The 21890-nt window shown below is 34.7% G+C and overlaps 1 protein-coding gene across 1 annotated transcript; it reads right to left on the bottom strand.

Moving 5' to 3' along the window:
- Positions 1-14001: 14001 nt before the first annotated feature.
- LOC149376221 (glucan endo-1,3-beta-glucosidase 14-like) lies at positions 14002-16195 on the bottom strand. Its single transcript, XM_089606536.1, has 3 exons — positions 15993-16195; positions 14824-15887; positions 14002-14379 (listed from the first exon to the last, which is right to left on the bottom strand). Exons 1-3 carry the CDS (start codon positions 16066-16068, stop codon positions 14323-14325), a joined length of 1197 nt encoding a protein of 398 aa, XP_089462662.1. The 5' UTR covers positions 16069-16195; the 3' UTR covers positions 14002-14322.
- Between the last annotated feature and the right edge of the window lie 5695 nt (positions 16196-21890).

Genomic DNA, 21890 nt, shown 5'->3' with positions numbered 1-21890 from the left:
GCTAAAGCCCGAGTCTGCAAGAAAAAGACCTGTTCCTAAGTGACATATCATGATAGATTTCGCATGGTCACTTTGCTTGAGAATATATATATTTTACACTATGAATTTTTTTGCTAGCAATGAAAATAGCTTTCAATAACGTTTTTTCGTTTTTTTTTTTCAGTATTAGCTGTAGAACTTTTTATTTTTCATAAATGACCGTTTTAATTTTTGGTGTCCATTTCACCCTTAATAACTGTTAACTAGATTTCAATAAGCGTTGACCAGATTTCAATAATTGTTAACCAAATTTCAATGACTATTAACCACATTTCAATAGTTGTTGATCAGATTTCAATAACTGTTAATCAAATTTCAATAATTATTGATCATATTTGGAACGAAGGGTATTTTTGTTCGGAAAAAGGGAAACAGTTATTATCAAAATGTTTTGAAAGCACTAGTAAGATATGAAAAGTGACGTACGTTTTAGGTTAACTATGTAATTTTCCTTTTTTTAATTAGTACGATAGAAAAATATTGTCCTAATTAAATAGTGTTTTTTTTTTAATTTATAATGACACTTTTGACTTTATTTTACTAAAGAACATGTAAAAAAAAAAGATGTAAAATAAAATAATAAAAGAAAGTGAGAGGGGTTCATTTTCTTTAAAGCCATATATATACACATATATTTCGTTCACTCATATATGTATTTTAGGGGCTAATTTAATTGTTTTGCTTTAGGCCTCTACATTTGTTAAGTCAGGCCTGCTCGTCACACTCTCATGATATGTGCCACCACACCATAACCACTAACTCCATTGCTTTGGCCGCAACTCCAACATACCTGTGATTATTATTCTATTTTATCGATGTTATTATGTTGTGTTAGATAATTTTTTTGTCTTACAAAGTTCCAAAGTTGCAATGAATTGAACTTGTTCATTCAAATCTTGAACTATTGTATGAAAAGGCCAACAAATCGTAAGTAGACGATACTTAATTTTAACAAGATAAATTAACAGATATTAGAATTTTTTTTTATTTTAAAAAAGGGTGAATTTGATGAGAGTTTGGAAAAATTGTAACGCCAAAGAAATTTTATTATATAATTAAATAACAAATAATTAGCTGTTTAGCCATCTAAAACATTAGCAATTTGGTTTTAGCCAATCTTTCGTTAATTTCCCGTAAATAGCCATCTTGCTTATGTGGCAGCTTATTAATTGAATTAGTTTTACTTTTTTGCCCTTACGCTATTTTAATTAGGCAGTTTTTTTTTTTAATTTCGAATTAAATATTGAAACCGAATAGAGAAGTTTTCAAATTTGAAATTTGAATTTTGAGCAGATTTTGAAAGTTCTCAGCCCATTAATTGTTATGTATTTGGAAATTTTCAGCGTTGACTTTAGGTAATTAGTTTCTATTTTCGTTGCAATTCATTATGGATAAAATTTGTATATATATTCTTCATTCATTGATATTATTTTGTCTTCCATATATTCATAATTTCCAGAATTTTCGTGCCCAAAATATTTCAGAATTTTTCAATTTATTTACACGAATAAACTGTAAATAGGCTTTGTATTTACAGTGAATATACTGTAAATAAGCTTCGTATTTACACGAATATACTGTAAATAAGCTTTGTATTTACAGTGAATATACTGTAAATAAGCTTCGTATTTACACGAATATACTGTAAATATGATTTCTATTTACACGAACATACTGTAAATATGATATCTATTTACACGAACATACTGTATTAAAAAAAAACCATAAACTTCTCTCAAATTACGGTTCCAAAATGAGATCGAATGTCAATTTCTTAAACGAAAGTCTCAAATTCAAGAGATCCCAAACTGATAATATAATAACTTGATAGAAATACACACTTGGAAACAATTGTACCAATACATCTGACATAATATAAATATGTTTTCTATTTACACGAACATACTATTAATGTGAGCAACAACAAAAAAAAAAAATTGTTCTTCGCGGAGTCCATGATTCCGACGACGAGGCTGGAGTTTTTCCCGGCGGCGAGGCTGTTCTTCATGGTGTGAAAGGAAAAAACTGAAAGAAAATAAAGAGAAAAATGTTTATTTGTAAATTTGGAAGATAAGCATTACCATTGCCACGTCATCAATGCACTATAGACTTCATCTCCTTCATTGAGTAATACACTGCCGAATCCTTCATACGCACGCGAACGTGGAGAAAAAAAAAGAGAAGGAAGGAAGAAAGAAAAGAAAAGAAAGAAAGAAAGAAGAAGAAGAAGAAACTCGAGAGAGAGAGAGAGAGAGAGAGAGAGAGTTTCAGCCGGAGAAAGAACAAGAAAGAGAGCGAGAGGTAGAGTTGAGGGAGTCGACGGAGAGGCCGATGAGGGGCGAAGCTTTCCGCCGCCGCGATGCGAGAAAGTTTCGCCGGAGAACGGGAACAGAAAAAAGACCAGAGATATACAAAGGTAATAATCTTTATATTCCTCCTCGTTTTGCCCGGATTTGAAAGGAATCACATGGCTAGGGTTCTGGAATTAGGGTTTTGGATTTGTGAAATTGGGGCTTTTGTGAAATCCGGTTTGAATCTCTTGTTTTACGTATGGGTTTTGCTCGTTGCGTGTTGGTGATGGATTTCGATGATGACAAGGTTGTTCTTCGTGGCTTCGTAGTCGATCTTCCACGAATCCTTGACTCCGACGGTACGGCTGGCCAAGCACGAACCTTGGTATCCGTTCCCCGTGTTGTGGCCATCGGAGATCTGCACGGCCTGGAGATCTGCGCATGAACAGAGAGGGTGAGGGAAGATTTGATTTTTCTTTTTCTTAGTTTGAAATTTATGGTAATTAATTAATGACGTTTAATTTCCTTCCTCGAATAGCGCGAACAGTTATTATGACCGAATTAATGTAATAATTTTTTTAATTATTCTGCTTCAAAATGGGCGGGATATTTTTGAGGTCTGTTTGGTCTTTTAACTTCTTGTTAATTGATGGGTGTGACTATTTACGGAAAATTAACTAAAGGTTGGCTAAAACCAAAACCTATATAACGGTGTGGGCTATATACCTATATAACCCATTAAATAACGACAATGTATTATTTCATATTTACTAAAAATGATAATTTAAGAGTTTATTTTACTTCTAGCACCCGTGTGGCACCTTGATAATAGGGCTCATGGGTGGCACATGAGAAATCCTGATAATTGATGCTCGTTTGGTGCTTATGTTTGGGCCAAGTGCGAGCACTTAGTCTTGTTGGCGTTCTAGACATGAATGGTCTTGTGAAGTACTAAATTGTTTGGATTTTTTTCTTGAGCTGGTTTGATAATTTGGACTTAAATAATAGTAACTATATTTTTGGACACGCAACAGTAAACTTAAAAGTCTATAACTAACAACAATTGTAGATATATAAGTTTACAATTACTAATAAAAATGTCTTAAAATATAATTACGGCTATTTTTGTCTAAAAATATCAAAGTTGCTACTAATTGAGACTATTTTCCATTAGTAGGCCATACACTAAAGATTTTGTTCAAAATTTAATATCGTGATTATCCCGTGGAGCACGGAGTGAGCTTTTTACCCAAATATATATATATATATATATATATATATATATATATATATATATATATATATATATATATATATATATATTAGATCACTTAAGTTGCAGGCTTGAAATTACATTAAAAATTGATGACAATTAGGCTAAATAGTCGAAGGCGAAAAGGTTTTAGAATTCAAAGACTTCTAATGCCAACTAAAAGATGAATAAGATCCAAGGCCAATCGATCAAAAGATACAAAGTTCAAAGGTTCAAATAATATTGTAATAAACATTAAGAGCCGTTTATAATATCAGACACTAATATAGGAATCAAGTACTAGTTTGTTGCAAAAAAAAAAAAAAAATTCCTTATTCCTACTTTTTCTCATTTCTTTTATGTGCTTATTAGAATAATAGTAGGTCATTTGTTTACACATGGACTTCTTCAGTGATTATTGATCTGCAGCAATAAATTTATAATATAAAAAAGGAAGATCTCCATATATTCTGCCACTGCTGGAAAATGTTAAATGCTCACTATATTAAAAGCTACGGTACAGCTAATCTCCCTGTTTAAAAGAATGATTAAAAATCAGAAGATCATGAAGTATAAAAAGATATGATCATCAGCTAATCATTGTACCCCTTCGAAATTACAAGAAAGAAGCATCGTTATTATACCCAAAAAGAAGTTGTAGCTGGAATTGCATGGATACTTTGTAAATCTTTCTTTATAACTATTCGATAAAAATGCGACAAAAATACTTAATATTTTGGATTTGATACACTTTATTATGTATTATTTTTTCGTTGACGAAAATAGCTAATGTTATATTTCAGTTTCACCGTTACTACTTTGACTGTTATCTTTTATGGAAATACACGTGTCGCAATCATGTGATTTGTTAATTTTAGAATAATTTTTTAATAACAAAAATAAAAGTAAATAAAATTAGTAATAAAAGATTAAAAATAAGGAAAAAAAAAAAACAAAAAAGAAAGTTAATGATATTTTTTTTTACCATTTCAGCTCTATTATAGCAAACGAGGGACTGTAAATCGCGGGCATCGACCATTCTATCATCAGCTAAATATAATAAAACTCAATAGAACTAAAAGTCTCATTTTCCAATCTAAGAGGTAACAACTACAACACCAATTTGATCATATTTACATTGCATTGTTCTTGTTTCTTTTTTTTCTTTTCTATTTGAAATGATTGAATTTGCCCAACTGCTGCAGAAAATGTTATGATGGAAAGTGCGACAGTTGTTGAAATTAAATCGCAGCAACTCCGACCAGCCCTGTAAAAAAATAGACTTTATGACTTCGTTAATCGTTGGATCATCACGAAATTTGAACAGAATGTTTGTAACACACAGAGGTACATTTGGAACGGTGGAGATTGAATTTTGAGGTTTTGAAGTTTATCTGTCGAGTGAAAAATCATAACTGTAAATTTTTGGAAATCAGCACTGTTGCCATGACTTTTGAATTTCGATTTTTTTTCTTCGAATTTCGACTCTTTACCTCCTTCTTTTTTTTTCGAATTCCGATTTTTTTTTTATTAAAGAAGGGAAGAAGCTAGGAAATAAAACGAAAAACACAAAGACAACTACTCGGACGAAGACTAAAAATCCAAATTAACATGGCAACTTGCACTTGAGGTAAAATATCGTACCTCAACAAAAGTGTATTCGAGCATTAATTTTCCATATTTGTATTCGAATACACGTCAATGATAGATCACGAATCAATCACACAAAGACCCAAGGCAGGTCTAAGTGATTCGAACTTTGAATCGTCTTTCGTGAAAAAATTTGCCAGTTGTTGTTCCGTAGCAAACATCCTCCAAACAAACAATCTTCTTAGGAACGAGCTCTTTGATGAAGTTACCGCATATGATAGATCTCTCGTCTTTGGTCGGGACTTTCAGAGGAGTACAAGCACCGTAATGTTGTGGATCTTTGACCCTCCAAACGTTTTCCATGGCATGAGGGTTTGATATTGGACATCTTTGCATCTTCATATCTTTCAGGAGCTTGTAGACCAGGGTTTAATATGACCATTCTTCCCACAGTAATAAAAAAACCCAAGATTTTTGGCTCGCCTCACAGGTGTTGCAGAAACGGTTGTAACAGTTCTTGAGACATCAGCTTCATTATGAGAATTTATGCTCGGAACAAATATAGTCTTAGAGCTGGATGTCTCTCCTCTCTGATAGCCTAGACTCGTCCTGGCTATCGGACGGTATCGGCACAACCGTATCCGACGACGCAACCTTTCCGAGTCAAAATGGGAGGAAAATTTCCGGGACTTCAGGACGACAGTTCCATGCTATCGAAAATGGAATTTCCGTCGCCCGAATTAAAGCTTGACGGAAATAAGAGCTTCCAAGCTCTTATTCAGTCTTTAATGGCAGACCAAGTCTTGGTCGTTGGATTTTACATCCAACGGCCCAGATTAAAAAAAAAACAAAAAAAACAAACCTGTGCGCACATACCCAGCTTTCCGTCGTCTTCCTTCGAACCCCCAACGTCACTTCCGTCGATCCACGGAAATCAAGTCGCCAATTCCGTGCGACACGGAACTCGGAATTTCCGTCAGGTCCTGTCCTTCCGTGTGCTTCCGTACCGACAAGCCAGGATGAGCCTAGACCATGATGATCGCCATTGCTTTTGCCTATACACAAAATCTCATCAAGTTTTAAAGTTCCAGAATTAAACATTTTAATATTTTTCTTCAAGAGAGTTATTTCATACTGAAACTTATCTTGTTGAGATCTTTCAGATTTCAGTTCTTCATTCAGGGAGGCAACAAAGTCAAGGAGTTCATCCTTTTCTTTTGAAGAGGTGGCAATCTTCTCATAAAGCTTTCTGATTAAGGCCAATAACATCATTCCACTTGCTGTAGAGGATTCCATAAGCCTTCATAACAGACTCAAGTGTTAATTTTTATTAATTTGCTTGGTTGTTGTCAACTTCAGAGTCGCTATTGCAGAAAGTGTCACTAACAGAAATTGCGACAGTGTTACAGGGCTAGAGATTGTCTTAAGAATCACGAGCAATGAAAACAAGATGTTGATAATGTCTTCATCTTCTGAATTGTCATTACTTCAAGTACAGGTGTTGTAGCTTTTGTTACGCTTCTTGAGGGTGTTGGCACATTCTTCTTGGGTGTGACCGAACCTTCAGATCTGTGGAAATTTCGCTGGCGTTGGATCTGCTTTTTGAATCGTCTGAGACAGTTTCTGAAACACTTCCACGATTGTTGTTGTTACCTTCTTCATGTATTTGCCAAAGTTCTTAGCTAGACGAGAGATAGTCCTATACAAGTCTTCATCTTCAGTAAGGCCGTGGTTGTTGTCGAGGTCAGCTTTCAACGCAATTCCATTACTCTTTGGCTCGGGATTGTGGTGCTCGTCGTTCATCTCAAAAGTTCTGAGGGAACCCATCAACTCTTCCAGCTTCATTGTGGATATATCTTTAGCTTCTTCAATGGCAGTGACTTTGTAGACGAACCGTTTCGGAAGCGACTGGAGAACTTTTCTGACAACTTTTTCCTCGGACATTTTTCATCAAGGGCAAACGATTCATTAGATAAGTAACAAAGTCTATAATTGAATTCACTAATTGTTTCATCTCCCGTCATCCTTAATTCTCGAATTTAGTAGTAAAAAGCTAGAGACGAGACATTCTGAAGGATATTCCATGCGTCTTTTGTTGTCAATGGTGCCCACAAGAAGAATAGTAGTGTCTATTTATGTACATTTGATGTAATATAGTCTCACGAAGACTCTGGCTTGTAAATGCTAAATCATTAATAAAAGTTGAAACGTTCATTCATTCTCCCTTGTCTGTTTAAAGCTTTATGATAATCTATAGTCTTTAGTCCTTAAACAAACCCAACAACATATGAAGAGACAAATGTAAATTTGCATGAACAAACTCTTCATGGTTTGCTTAAAACGGTATATTCACAATCCAAGGATCAAAGGACTGTTGATCTCAGTACGATTGTTAGGAGAATCAATGATGTCTGGTTATGAGACATTGAGAGTTGGAGACTCTATAGTTCTTCTAGGTATTTTGTGAAGGTACTGAATTGACCATTGCACTTCTAGAGACAAGATAAGAACAAACCATTTAACCTCTTATGTCTCGAAATCACTACGTATGAATTGCATCATGCTTACCTCAATCCTGAAATGAGACATGTCATTTCATAGCTTACGTATTCTCATTTGAGAAAGTCAGAGTTTGGATTCACTATGTGATTTTGAACATGGCCTATTGGTGAAGTACTAAGTTATGAAGATGTCATGTCAATAAATTTTTTGACATTGTCATATGATGACAAATTCTACTCAGCCATAATAAGATTTTTGGGCCTTGAGGATTAATTTCATTTCATGGAATTTTACATGAAAATTCTTAATGGGTCTTTCTTATGTTGTCATGAACAAATGAAGAAACATCTAGAAGCTCATTCTAGAAGCATGTTGGCCGTCTAACCAAAGGAGAAAAATGGAGATTATTTTGTGCATTGATGTATGAAGATACTTGCCAAAAGAAAAAGAGGAAACAAATTTCCTCTACAAGGAAAGCAAGGTGGGCGGCAATTCAAGGCAAGAGAGAAGCAAGATAAAAGAGGAAACAAATCCAAAGACTTGCATAGCTTATGTTGCACGTCCAAATGGAGGAATAAGGGCAAATTTTGCTCATGAATATGTGATATTCTATACAAGAGGAAACTACCTTGTTGAAGGTAATTCTTCTCCTATAAATATGACCATCATTCTCATTGTTTTCTCATCCCAAAGTTTTAGAGATTGAGAGCTTCTCTCTCTAGACTTGGCCGCCCCTCTCCCTCTCTCTCTCTCTAGTTCTTTTCGTTTTTGTTTTGGCACCTAGGTCCACATTTGACCTAGTGTTTTAGCTCTTCAACTCTTAGACTTGCTCTTGAGTCGTCGTGTTTAAAAGTGCCCACACACTAATTCCTTCTTTTCTCGAGTGATTCATGTAATAGAAACTTTCGTGGTTACTCGAGTTCCCGAAGAACGAAGAAAGACGAGTTGCGTGGGGAGACGAACGTTTCATCCTTCCTAAGGCTTCTCAATGTTCAAGCTTCACAAAGGTTAGTAAACGTGTAATTGCTTTTAGATAGTTTTAATAATAAACATGTGCTTGCTCTTTGTCTAGGTTAGTAAAATTGTTTACTTGTTTAAAAGAAAATTTTTATTTTCCGCCGCTTGCTAGAAGCGTTAAATCTTTTCTTAACCCTAGATCAATTCCAACATCTTTGGCCACTTCACATGTAGAAATCAGCTTAAATGTGTTGGGATCGACGATAACCATGATAGCATTAAGAGCTTTAGAGTTACCGTTTGCCAGTTTATCTTCATTCACAGACCAATCAACTTCAGGTTTCAGCACAGTCTAGTTCTTTCAAGAAGGCCTTCATCCGAGCTTTCCAATACGAGTAGTTTCCACCATCGAGGAGGGGCAGACGGCCAATTCTGCAAGCAGGGGCTTACCCACTCGCAAGGGCAGGGAAGTCAAAAGGACTGAGTGAACTGCTTTGATACCAATTGAAATTACTGAATCTGTGCAACTGTTGCATAACGTGTTGTGACAGAAAGCGCGACAGTGGCTGAAATTCAGAGAACCGAAAGATAAACGATATGAGTGCAGAAATAATAAATAAATATAAGAGTTGGTAACCCACTTCGGCAAGTCGTGGCTACGTCTGGAGGGCCTTTGCCCGGTGGAAAGCAATTTACTACGACAACGTTGTGCAATAAGGATTTACACTCAACGACTCCCTCGCTAGCTACCCAACCTACGTCTATCCTCTTCAACAGCAACTTAGGCTCTCCCTAAGCTCGAGATCCACTCAATTACCATAGAATATCTCTCCCAAAACCTCTAAACGTGTTTCCCGAAAATATGAATGAAAAATCTAACCTCGTGCTTCTAATACAATCACCCCAATATAGGCAACAAAGAAGAGGTAAAAGACACCTTAAAATCTTGAACACATATCGTTCTAAGCTTAGCTAATCATTCGAATAAATCTCACAAAAGGCGTGAGTGAAGACGGTGTGGTTATGACCTATTTATAGAGAAAATTAGGTCAAAACGATTCTTGAAGTCGGATTAGGAGCACTCTCATTATATCATCAATCCACTCCGGAATTCTACTTCAATTCGGAATAGAAAAACCCAAAAGTGAATGGGCCGTAACTGTTGCGCAAACTGTTACAATAGAAGCTGTGAACGCTTCCAGAAAATAATTGTAATGAGACCCAATTCTATCAAAAATTATATTCAATGATTCTTTAAGTATTTTGCCAACATTAAATTGCCAATTAATGTAACAACTATATTTAATCTTCTTCATATGCCTCCAAATTCGTCATCGAGAAACATAACCCATTTGGAAAAAATAATTATCAAAACTGGCAGATGATCAGGCTGTCGTGGTCGTGATCGAAGGCGGCGAAGAGAGAATCGAACTCCGACGAGAAAGTCCCGGCCTAAAGGGTATGAAATTGCCGTAGGTTGACTTTCTTCGCCGCAACGATAACAATGACGTGCTTCTGCGCATGAATTGGCAACGGGTTTTTAAGGTGAAAACGATTTGGGGCTTAGAGGAAATTGTGAGATTTTTTTCATTTTAATAATCATATAATAAAAATAAAAACAAAATAGTTCTTAAATCTGGACCGTTATTTGATATAGGTAGTCACGGTGAAGCTGAAATGTAACATTAGGTATTTTCGTCGACCAAAAAATAAAAAAGAATAGATAATAAAGTGTATGCAGACCAAAAAATAAATATTTTTATCATCATTTTCTCTAATTGTTTTATATCAAATCGTTCTACACTTTTTTTACACATATATTTATGCGTATACGCGATTAAAGGTGGACAAAACGACTAATCGATAAACTTTTGACTAACTTAAATAATTAACGATTAACTGTTCTAAATAATCAAATATTTAATTAATCAACCATAATTTTTTAAAACGTTAACATATTAACCACTAATACCAATATTTTATTTCTTTGTAGTTGGTTAATCACGGTTAGCTATAAAATAATCAGTTAAATTTAATAGATCGGTTAATTTCAACCGGTTAAAATATAGATCAATCAATCAATTAATTTTAAACTGGTTTATTTTAACTTATTAAAATGCTCATATATAAATATATATATATATATATATATATATATATATATATATATATATATATATATATATGTGGGCTCCAAAAAAAAAAAAGTGCACGCTCAGATTAGGTATGTTAATACATCATATTTTATTCGTAGAGACCAACAATCTCTAACAAAACTCGTGTGATTTTCGTTTTGTGATGATTTGGCAAGCTGGTCAACTATTCCAATTCAGCTACTTTGATTTGGATCAACTTTGCACATATTTAGTCAAATGCGTCCAAAGCCACATTCAAAATACGTTTTAAAACGATCGACGCTTTTGAAATCAAATGTCTTTTGGCCTCCCGATCACTAATACGTTTTAGACAGTGACATATCTATATATCATGACTAGATATGTATGTAAGTGCATATGGCTGTATCTACAAGAACAGGTGATATACTGTGGCGGCTAATTAGTCCCCAATATACGCAGTTAGTTATATACACGTAGTGGATTCGGCCACGTGGCAATCTTATCCCAAAGCGATGAGAATCCTACAAATGCGAAAGGTGGGAACACATGGTCCACGACGTTGAAACCCACCATAGAATTCTCTGGTGTTACGTATCACCACTTTTCAACATTAGCGTTATTAGTATTACATTATTATGGAGAGGAAACAAAAGAAATGACATTTTGATTCTCACGTTACGTTGATTTCCAAAGAAGGGCTCTTCTTTTTTATTTAATCGGCAGAGATATCATATCAAACACGAAAAAATTGCATACCTAGCAAGCAATATATCTACATAATAATAATGCCGCATATTTTTGACGGCCAATTTTCAAATAATTTATCAAGTCTTGTTAGACTAAGATAAGATTGGTGGTTAGAAAAATAGATGCTTCAACGAAGTCCATAATATTTAATAGAAATCCGATGGCTGATTACATTGATTCTGATTTTGGTTTTCCCATTCATTGCTACAAACTGTCACCTAAATATTGATATCTTAAAATAATCAACTATTAAAGATTTAAACAATATAATAAATTTTAGCTATGTGAATATGTGATTAATTTAAAAACTATATTATAATTTTATCTTTTTATTTTCTCAATTGATATTAGTTAATATATACCTTTATAAATCGTCAGTAAAGGATATTGGCCGTTATTAAGTTTCAAATTGAGATTTGTAAGTAATAGATTACTTTAAACATGTGGTTTTGGATTTAACCTTTGACAATTTTTAAGGATATGGCCAAATGACTTATGTGACAATAATTAATGTCTGATTTGCCTTTATTTATTAACAAATTCGTCACTTTCTCTTTCCTATTTTTTTTTTTCAAATAATTTTTTTTCATCAAAACTTCAAAAATTCATATCTTTCTCATACAAACTCGAAATTAAGTGATTTCAGATCCTACAAATTCATGGCGTCGAGATCTTCAAAAATAGACCCATTGTGTTTGATGAAAAATTATATTTATCTCGATAATTTCAAAAAATTTCAATTATTTCCATATTTAAGGTAGTAACGTGATTTTTCTACATTTATGGTATTAAACATGATTTTTAATCAAACACAATGGATCTATTTTTGAAGATCTCGACGTCACGAATCCGTATGATTTTGAATAACTCAATTTCGAGTTCATATGAGATAGATATGATTTTTTGAAGTTTTTATGTAAAAAAAGTGTAGAAAAAATAGGAGAGAGAAAATGACGAATTTGTTAATAAATAAGGGCAAATCAAACCTTAATTATTGCCACGTAACACTGTTGGCTATTTCCCTAAAAATTGTGAAGCATAGGCTAGAAACAAATTTCATAGTTTCATTTTGGCTATTTTGCTACACTGCCCTTTCAAATTTTAGAGTAAATTTGTGTTTTTTTTTTATATTACTTAATATAGTTTATTTTCGTGTATGAATGATTTCTTTAATTTTTGAAGGATTTCAAATTATTTAAATTACTTTTTTGTTTTTATTGGTAGTTAATGGAAATAATTCTATCAAATTTTGTGAACAATATTCATTTTACTTTAGTTAATGACTATTTTACTATATGAACTAAATTTTGCTACGTTTAATTTACAACTAACTTAATAATTAAGCCAATAAATTTTGGAGATTTGCTAAATAGCCAATATTATGTAAAATTTAAGTAAATAATCATTATGGTGACGTGGTATTGTTTATACGTTTTCATTATTTAATTTCTGTAATTGGATTCGGATAGTTATTCATAATTATTAACGATTAATATTTACAATTATTAATCTTTCTTACTTTTGTTAATAAATTATCGTAGTTATTTACTTAAAATTTATCGAAGGTTGGTCATATGAAAATTTTCGAGTCTTTATATGTTTATATATCTAGGGAAAGCCTTCAAATTTAAGTAGTTAACCAGAGTGCTATTATCATATTAGATGTATATAAAGCGATGTAGTAATTTGAGACCGCTAATTAACGTGTGGCCATGAATCAGAATTATTGTAAGAAAATGAAAGAAACACTTGCATAATAAATCTTTACAGAGTGCTTTGGAATCAAGGAAAAAGATGACGAGATGAGACTCCAAGTTTGGGTGGCAAAAAGGAAAAAATATAGAAAATGATTGTGAAAGCGTAGGTACTACTACACATACAGAAACTTTGGTGGACTTTTGTGTGGGTGAAGACAAGAATAATTTCGTATACTAAAAAGAAAAAAAAGGAAACAAATATATATATATATATATATATATATATATATATATATATATATATATATTCACATGCACGATCGCAAGTAGACGATAGAGACCCATTAATAAAAAATGTGTGAAGAGCTTGGCACAGCTCTGAGAAATCATCTCATAACCAACTATAATGGTTTTTTGTTCGTCATATACGATATATAGGGGACAGAAAACAAATAATCAGATAATATACACACACACACACACACACACACACACACATATATATATATATATAACGTCATATACTAATATACATCAAATCAATTGGCATGTGTGACGTGTGATGTGCGTTGAAAGTTAGAACGTTACACCAATGAATCTTGAGGTGCCCATATCATACTGTATGTATTGTTAGTTGAGTTCACTTTATTCCAAAAATAACAGCTAAGGTGTGTCACACCTGAGCTTACTATCTGCACCGATCCATTCACGCGTGTTTTTGATATAATATGAAACAGTATGTACTTCGATTCTTCTATTAAGAAAAATAATAAGAAAAAGGGACAATAAGATGTTCAATTATTCAAGAGTATTTAAATTCCAATATTATTGAGAAGAGAATCCAAAGGAAAAGTGCGATGAGAATTAAATGATCAAGTGGACGGAGCTACGAAAAGGGGCTGCAAACTTTCAGTCACTTTCAACACTAGACATCTAACGACCGATCAGATTGGGGTGGCAATAATAATAATAATAATGAAAGGCAAAATTCATGAAAAGACGAGGCATACAAAAATATCAATGCAGGTATATGTGAAGGTAGGTAGGTATATGTATTTACCTCAATGAATTATCAGTACAAATTTAAGCGAATTAATTAATTAAGCTACGGCGCCGATCGAGACGCCCTATTAGCAACCTATCAAGTATGTGACCAGAAGTATCATGAAATTGAAGATCGCCATAACCTGCCACACCAAAAACACATTTAGTAAATCAATATCGATCACAACTGGCCTTTGATTTAGACCGTCGATTGAAATCAATAGCGAATATTTGGTTCGAAACAGTTTCAATAATTAATAACATTGAAAAAAAAAAATTGACATTGTAATTTTGATTACTTTGCTAAAAAAAGAGAATTGTTCCATTTGTCACAAATTTTATAACATTTTTTCACTTTTCATCAAAAGATTAATTTGATCCAAAATGCCACAGATATATCAACAATGTTGACATCTATGTCAACAATTATGTCAACAATGTTGATGTCTAACCGCAAAAATAAATGTCAACATTGTTGATATATGGTGGCATTTTTTGTCAAATTAATGTTTCAGTGGAAAGTGAAAAAATGTTATGAAATTAATGGTAAATTGAGTAATTTCTCAAAAAAATAAATTAAGACGAACCTGGTGATTGCCCGGGAGGTGGGCCGCGGAGTAGACGAAGGAGCTGTCGGTGTTCATGGCGAGCTCTGGGAGGTAGCCACGGACGCCGATGTCGTAAACGGGCGCGCCGTCAGGGTAAAACAGGCCGTAATTACGCTCCGAGGCGGGCCCGGGCTTCTGATTCTCGTTAAAGAGCGCGAACACAAAGACGTCGACGGGGACGGAAGGCCTGGCGGGGGTGCCGATCCGCTGCGACACGCGCCGCAGCAGGTTCCCGTTGTAGAGCGCGGCGTTGCGCGGATTGGCTCCGATCTCGTCGTGGTCCCCGCCGGAGGGCCAACCGGTCTCCGACACGCGGACCTCCACGTCGTCGCGGTGGCCCATGGCGGCCATGGCGGCGTAGACCGCGTCGATCTGCGCGTACAGCATGTTGTCGTAGTGCAGCGACGTGGCGGGGTCGGTGGTCCCCGCGTTGGGCTCGAACAGCACGTACTCGATCGGAACGCTGTTCGGGTCGCCCTTGTACGAGAAGAACGGGTACGCGTTGATCAAGAACGGCGATCCGATCTCCGCGTGGAAGTCCACCAGCGGCTTTATGAACTCCGTGAGCGCCGGGTGGAACGTTCCGGAAGAGGGCGGGAATGACGTGGACAGGACTTTCAGCGAGTGGGCCGTGGTGACCGTCACTCTATCCGCGAGGCCTAGGCCCGACAGAGCCTTGTGGACGTTCTGCATTGCCGGGAGGAGATACGGGCGGAGCGAGTGGTCCGAGGTTTCGTCCGGCGAGAACACTTCGTTTCCGACCAGGACGGCGGCGATTCTGGTCGCCGGGAGATGCGGTGACAGGTGGGTTGTCACCCACTCCTGAGCTTTAGCCGGGTCGGTCATGCTTTTGAGGTTCTCGTTCCCTAGCCCCACCACGAAAGAAACCTCCGTGTTCGCGAACGCGGAGAGGACCTTCGGGTCCGCGTCGTACAGCTTGACGCGTGTCACGTTCAGTGACCGGAGAAGCCCCGCGACTCTCGCCGGAGCCGGAAGGTTGTTCGCTATCTGGCCGTAGTTTATCCCGAACCCCCACGACCGACCTATACGAAATTAAGAGAGTATTAATATTCAGTACACATGAGAGAAAAAGGACAAAGGTGATGATAAGGTGTGAATAAATAATAGATATGTGAAATTGATGAAACCTGGTGAGAAGCAGAGAAGAAGACAGAGGAGGATGATTCTGAAGATGACAGAACGTGAAGAAGAAACCACCGCCATTGCTGATTTCCAAAATCTTTCTTGTTCTTGTTCTTCTTCTTTCTGTCACCTCTCTCTCTCTCTCTCTCTCTCTCACCGCCACAGGAACCTCTTAAAATTAAGACTTGGCGATTCGGGTGTACTATTTATAAGGATTTAGTTTAGTTAAAAACTTAAAATTATAATTGGGTAACTAACAACTACAAGGGGTTTTGGGTTTGGGTTTGGGTTATGGTTCGCTGCGTTCGGGCTCTGTTCACACTGCTGTGGGACTCGGCTGGTTTGCCGTATACGTATTGAATTCTCGCCCTCGATTCGACCGACTTACTTTTTATCTTCCTATATTGCCCTTTTGTCTATGTCTACTTCGCGGAAAAGCCCTTGGAATCCGAATGGGAAAGTTTGGTCAAAAGTGGAAACTACAAGATTCGCAACTGGCTAATTAAATATCGATTTCTCATGTGCTATTTCTCGTTTTTTAAATGAATGGCATGATTATTATTGACACGGTTGCATCTGAACTTGCTTTTTTTAAATATCATTATTAAATGAGTAAAAACTAAGCAAACTACATTTCAAAAACAGAGGTCGACATAAGATTGCCTAATTTACATCTGTAAACGAGGATACATCGTAATATCACGTATCAATTCATAAATGGCTTGAGACACTTGCATTTTTTTAATTTATAAAACAGTTATCATTGTAAGGTATGAATTTTTCGAAATGACTTTAAGTGGTCAATTATTTGAAACTCATGTTGACATCCTCTCTCAAATTGTTTGACTTCTCTTTCTGTTATGTTTTGTTTTTGTCAAACCTGAAAACGGGATATTAATCTAGTGTTAAACATTGGTGGACACATTGTTTATGACAATTCTCCAATGACCGAGTCGAGCTACTAGATTATCCTAACTTTAACCGATAATAGACTAATTTACGTTAGAGAGTAAATAAATTAAAGTTGACTGTGGCATGTGAAAATTACAACAGTTTTTTTTTTTTTTTTTTTTTTTTTTTTTTTTTTTTTTTTTTTTTTTTTTACGAGAACATCCCATTTTTCATCTTCCAATTTGTTATGCTAGTCTGTCGGATCTCTATGGCATGATTTTAAGTTTGGCAAAACAACAAGTTGTTCAAGTCCTCGATTTACTTAAGTTACATATTCTCCCGCGCGAATAAAATTAAAAATATAATGTTCTTTAGTTCTGAGATTTATGGATAATATGATCGTATTTAGTTTTCGGTTATACAGATTCGCTGAAGATTTTGTGCAAACCTAATATAACTCTCCCAGGGTTTCAATTAGGTCTGTTACTTTTAACTTTTTGGTCAATACACACCGACTTTATTCTTGACTCAATCTCTCTGCCTTGGATATCTTTATCGACAACTGGTTCAAGTTTTTACTTGTTACTAATGTGCTTTATTTGTACATGAGTTTGTAAGTACGTTGATTCGCTGAGTCAATCTAACATTTGGAAATTGCAGCATGTTACACGATGGCTGAGTTTTCTTTGATGGAATTATGTGTGTTTCTTTAGTTTTTCTTACATTTTGCAATAGACGTATAGTATTTTCTTACTTTAGCATTCGAGGAATGTTGTGTTCTGTTTGATGCATCATGAAGCTGTGAGCTGCAGACTCATGAATAACCACGAATGCCCATGCAACCTAGGGTTGTAGAAACCCTTCGACGTTGAACCCCTTCGTTCCGACACAACTAGTTTTGGATTTCTTCAATGACGCGCATAGTGTGTTGTAGCTGACCTGTCCTCATGGATAAGCTGCAAAGAGCTCTGGATCAGTGGCCATTCGGAAGTGCTTCTTGTTGATTTCAACCTTGATTTCCTTTGGTAATAGCATAAGCTCTAAGATGCACACATTCATCAATGCGATTCGGTCTTCGTCACTACCACCAAAGCTGCCTGACAACATTCCCAGTAGATATCTTGCATTCTGAGTACCGCTAACCTTATATACTCATCCTTTAGTGGGTTGTCTGCACGAAGTTTATCGTCAATATCTCGTATCGGGCCGCATTTTAATCCTAAAAAGTTAACATTCATTTTTTTGTTAACATATGTAAATAAACTAAAAAGTTCACGAATTTACCCGAAAATAGTTCAAAATCGTAAATGTTGAATGCGAAAACCTTCCCCCGATATTGAATAGAATTTCATTAAGGTCCTCTGCGTATGTTTGAGACAATACATTGAGATGTATCAACTTTTTCGGATAAGTTGAGCCTGGGAAGTGTTGAAACTTCCCAAACGAACCCTTGTTGAACAATTCTTTTTGCGCGTCGGTTGTAAGACCACTCTTAAGCAAGAACATCACGTCAAATTGTGAATGCACAATGATTCTTTGTTGAGTATCCCACGGTCTCTTTGGTATTATGAGCTCATCAAGCTGCATTGATAATGTAAAGATAGTAAATAATAGTAAATATTAGTTGAACACTATTTTAATAGGAATTTTATTGAACATTTACCTTCGGTGCAATCGCTGTAATTTCATAACCTTTGTCGTTGTTTTCCTTTCACGATCGAACAATATTTCGTGTTGCTAAGGTGGCGTCCTATGATACTTAAATTGTTATCAATTATTGTAAATACATTTGAATCAACCAAAACACTTCAAGTAAAAAACTTATAATCCAGTGAATTACCTCTTTTTTCTATAATTGTTGTTTTTGTTAGTGCCTTATTTTTTCTGCGGCAGTCTTGGTTCTTTTCATCTTAATGAAACCTATTAACATAAACAAACACTTAATTTATCTGTAAATAGATGTAAATAAAGTTTCGATAAAAAAACACCCAATTAATAGATTTTTTAAATGAAACACTATATCGGTTTATTTAAAAAATTCTTTTACAATTTTCACATGTTTTCAACTATTGATTTACCCATATTAACTATTACATATTAACATCATCAGATAAACATGCATTCAAATTTTTTGACAAGTTTAAACAATTTCATATGCAAACTGTCATTCAAATCAAAAATTCTGTTTTAAAATTATTTACACATCAATTCCAAGTTTAATCGGTTACAAGCACTGGCTTATCCATTTATTCCGAAACTAGATTTACACGAACTCCTCAAAATTTAGAATTTTATTTTTGTCATAATATCGGTTTTTGGGTAAAAAAAAATTATGAATCGGTATTTTGAATAATAGATAATACAAAAATCTTCATTACCAATTAACTAGGATAAGAATTGATTAACAAATAAGTCCGATTAACAAAAAAATCAACAATACCAATAACCCTATTCCTATTTTTATCAATATTCAAATCTTTTGAAAAATAAGTTTCATTGAAAACATAGTAAATACCAAAACCTAGGTTATTGTTTACCTGTGATGTTCTTTTCGGCGACTGAAGATGTTTGTCGTATCTAAAACTCTGCTCGATCGTCGGAGAAAAAAAACATGTCTTCGATCGCCTTCGTGCTTCCTTTTTTTTCTTTAAATGTAATGAAGTCGAAATAGGTATTGCGTGTGATTATTGATTTGTTAAATTAATATCATCGATTTGCGCAATCTATACCGATTGATTTGGTTATTAGTTTTTTTTTAATTTAACATTAAACCAAAATTGGTTTGGGCGGGAATGATATAATGGGTATTCTTGTAAAATTACGCTCTTAAATAAAATTCAGGGGTTATTTACCTAACATTTACGAAACGTTGGATATTTAGCAGTATCAAACATTTAAGTTGGTTATTACCTAATGGACCTATATTAGATTGCAATTCATCTGAGAGTTGAGGAGATGGTAATCTGAGAGGGAGTCTGCAAGCTTCAGTCCTTATACCTTTGATTGATTATTACTGGATTGCTTTTCACCATTGGACGTATCATTCCCCCTGACTAGGTGTATTGTCACTGAAGGGTTAACAATTTTCTGTGTCATTTACTGCTTTCTTATTGTTTAATTGTTTGTTTATTTGATCGTGCATAAACAATTAGTTGTTTAAGTAGTTGTCATAATCAATAGTTAAATAACCATCTCATAACACATTTAGTAAATTCAATTGGTATTTGAGCGAGACACTTAACTTACAGAGTGTGATCCCGTTTCTCTAGTAATAATTTTGTTTGAGATGAACATGAAGTAAGTAGAGAGCATTGGCTAACCTCCACTTCTGAAGGGGCCTAATTTACTATGGCTAGGACAAGATGAAAGATTTTCTCAAGGCGTTTGATGAGAGAGCTTGGAACGATGTTGTGAAAGTTTGTAGTGCTCCTGTGGTTATTTATGAGAATAGTGTAACTAGTCCTAAGCCTGAAGACAAGTGGTCTAAAGAGTACATAATGATGCTATGGAAAAATTCAAAGCCATCAATGCCTTATTCTCTATTGTTTATGAGAATATATTCAAGCTAATCTTCAATTGTGAGATTGCTAAGGAAGCTCGGAACATTCTTTGGGTTGCTTATGAGGGAACTGACAAGGTCTGAACTTCTCGCATGCAGATGCTTGAGTATGAAAATGAAGGATGATGAAACTATTTCTGAGTTTAATGCTAGATTATAAGATATATGTCTAATGAGTCTTTTGCTTTGGGAGGGAGGGGCTATGAAAGATGAAAATCTTGTCAGAATAGTGATGAGATCTCTTCCAGATCATTTGCTATAAAAGTGACTGGTATAGAAGAAGCTCATGAGGTGAAAAACATGAGTCTTGATGATCTCATGAGGTCATTCTCATAACTTTTGAGATGCATCCGAATGACAAGGACCCCACGAGAAGAAACAGAAGTGTGGGCCTTAAAGCAGAAGTCTCGAGAGACATTGAAGATGATCAGGATAGGTTGAGCAAATTGCCTTTCTTATGCAAGTGATTTTTAATCTCGTTATTTGATCATGTCTTATGTTTGTTTTGTTGGCCACACCTCATCTATGACTAGTTAGACTTTTTAGAGAGCTAAATCGAGCTATCCGTGTTTTATAATTAAAATTGTTTTGAATTCATGTTTTCTGCATTAAACACGAAAACATCTTTTTTTTTGTAATTTTTCCGTTATGAGCTTCATAACCTCGAACTTAAAGTTTTAATAGAAAATTAGGAAAATAGCCCACTTAAGCGTTTGACTTTGCTAAATAGCCAACGTTTGGTAAATCTTAAGTAAATAGTCGTAAATAATGACGTGGCCTAATATATGGAGGTGACTATTTATCTAAGATATACGTCTGTAAATACATGAAAATGGCTATTTACCTAAAATTTACTGAACGTTGACTATTAAGCAATATCAAACGTTTAAGTTGTCTATTTTCTTAATGAAGAATTTTTTAATAAGTAAAAGAAATTACCAATAAGTTTTAAAAGTTTTCCATTTATTCTGCACCTCTCATCGATTTTCTCAAATCGACACCCTCATATAATTTACTTAATTTTCACTCTAGAACTACTTTTGTCTATTCTAGAAATAATTCGGCATGAACTATTGCTATATTCGGCACTTCCTAGTCCTGCAAATATACCAACATATTTGTAGCCAAGTATTTTTTTGCCAACAACATATGTCTATATATACTTAATTTTTTTTTTTTCATTACACTAAAAATTGGAGATTTATAAAGAAACAATTACATTTTGCACTTTTTTTTTTTTTTGCTAAATGACCACGGTTTGTCGAAATCCGACATAATAAGTCATTAATTAGTTTGTGTCTTTGTAAAAATTTCCTATTGGCCCAATTTCGTAGTAATTGTGCTTTAAATCTGTAGTGATTTCCTAAAATTTTATCATGACTTATATTTTGTGTTTGGTGAGTATTTTGTATCAATGTTCAAGTGTTTTTTTAATACTATATTAATATTGTAA

Source organism: Urtica dioica, unplaced genomic scaffold, assembly GCF_054948205.1.
Source record: "Urtica dioica subsp. dioica isolate 48M unplaced genomic scaffold, U.dioica_male_clone48M_v1_H2 Urtica_dioica_male_H2_contig_33, whole genome shotgun sequence".
Classification (NCBI taxonomy): Eukaryota; Viridiplantae; Streptophyta; class Magnoliopsida; order Rosales; family Urticaceae; genus Urtica; species Urtica dioica.
This window is presented reverse-complemented; position numbering and strand designations above follow the sequence as displayed.

Coding starts and splice junctions, on each gene's coding strand:
- LOC149376221 (XM_089606536.1), bottom strand. CDS start 16,068: ATGGCGGTGGTTTCTTCTTCACGTTCTGTCATCTTCAGAATCATCCTC. Junction 15,888..15,992: donor TCTTCTCTGCTTCTCACCAG/GTTTCATCAATT, acceptor AATTTCGTATAG/GTCGGTCGTGGGGGTTCGGG. Junction 14,380..14,823: donor ACCTCCCGGGCAATCACCAG/GTTCGTCTTAAT, acceptor TTGGTGTGGCAG/GTTATGGCGATCTTCAATTT.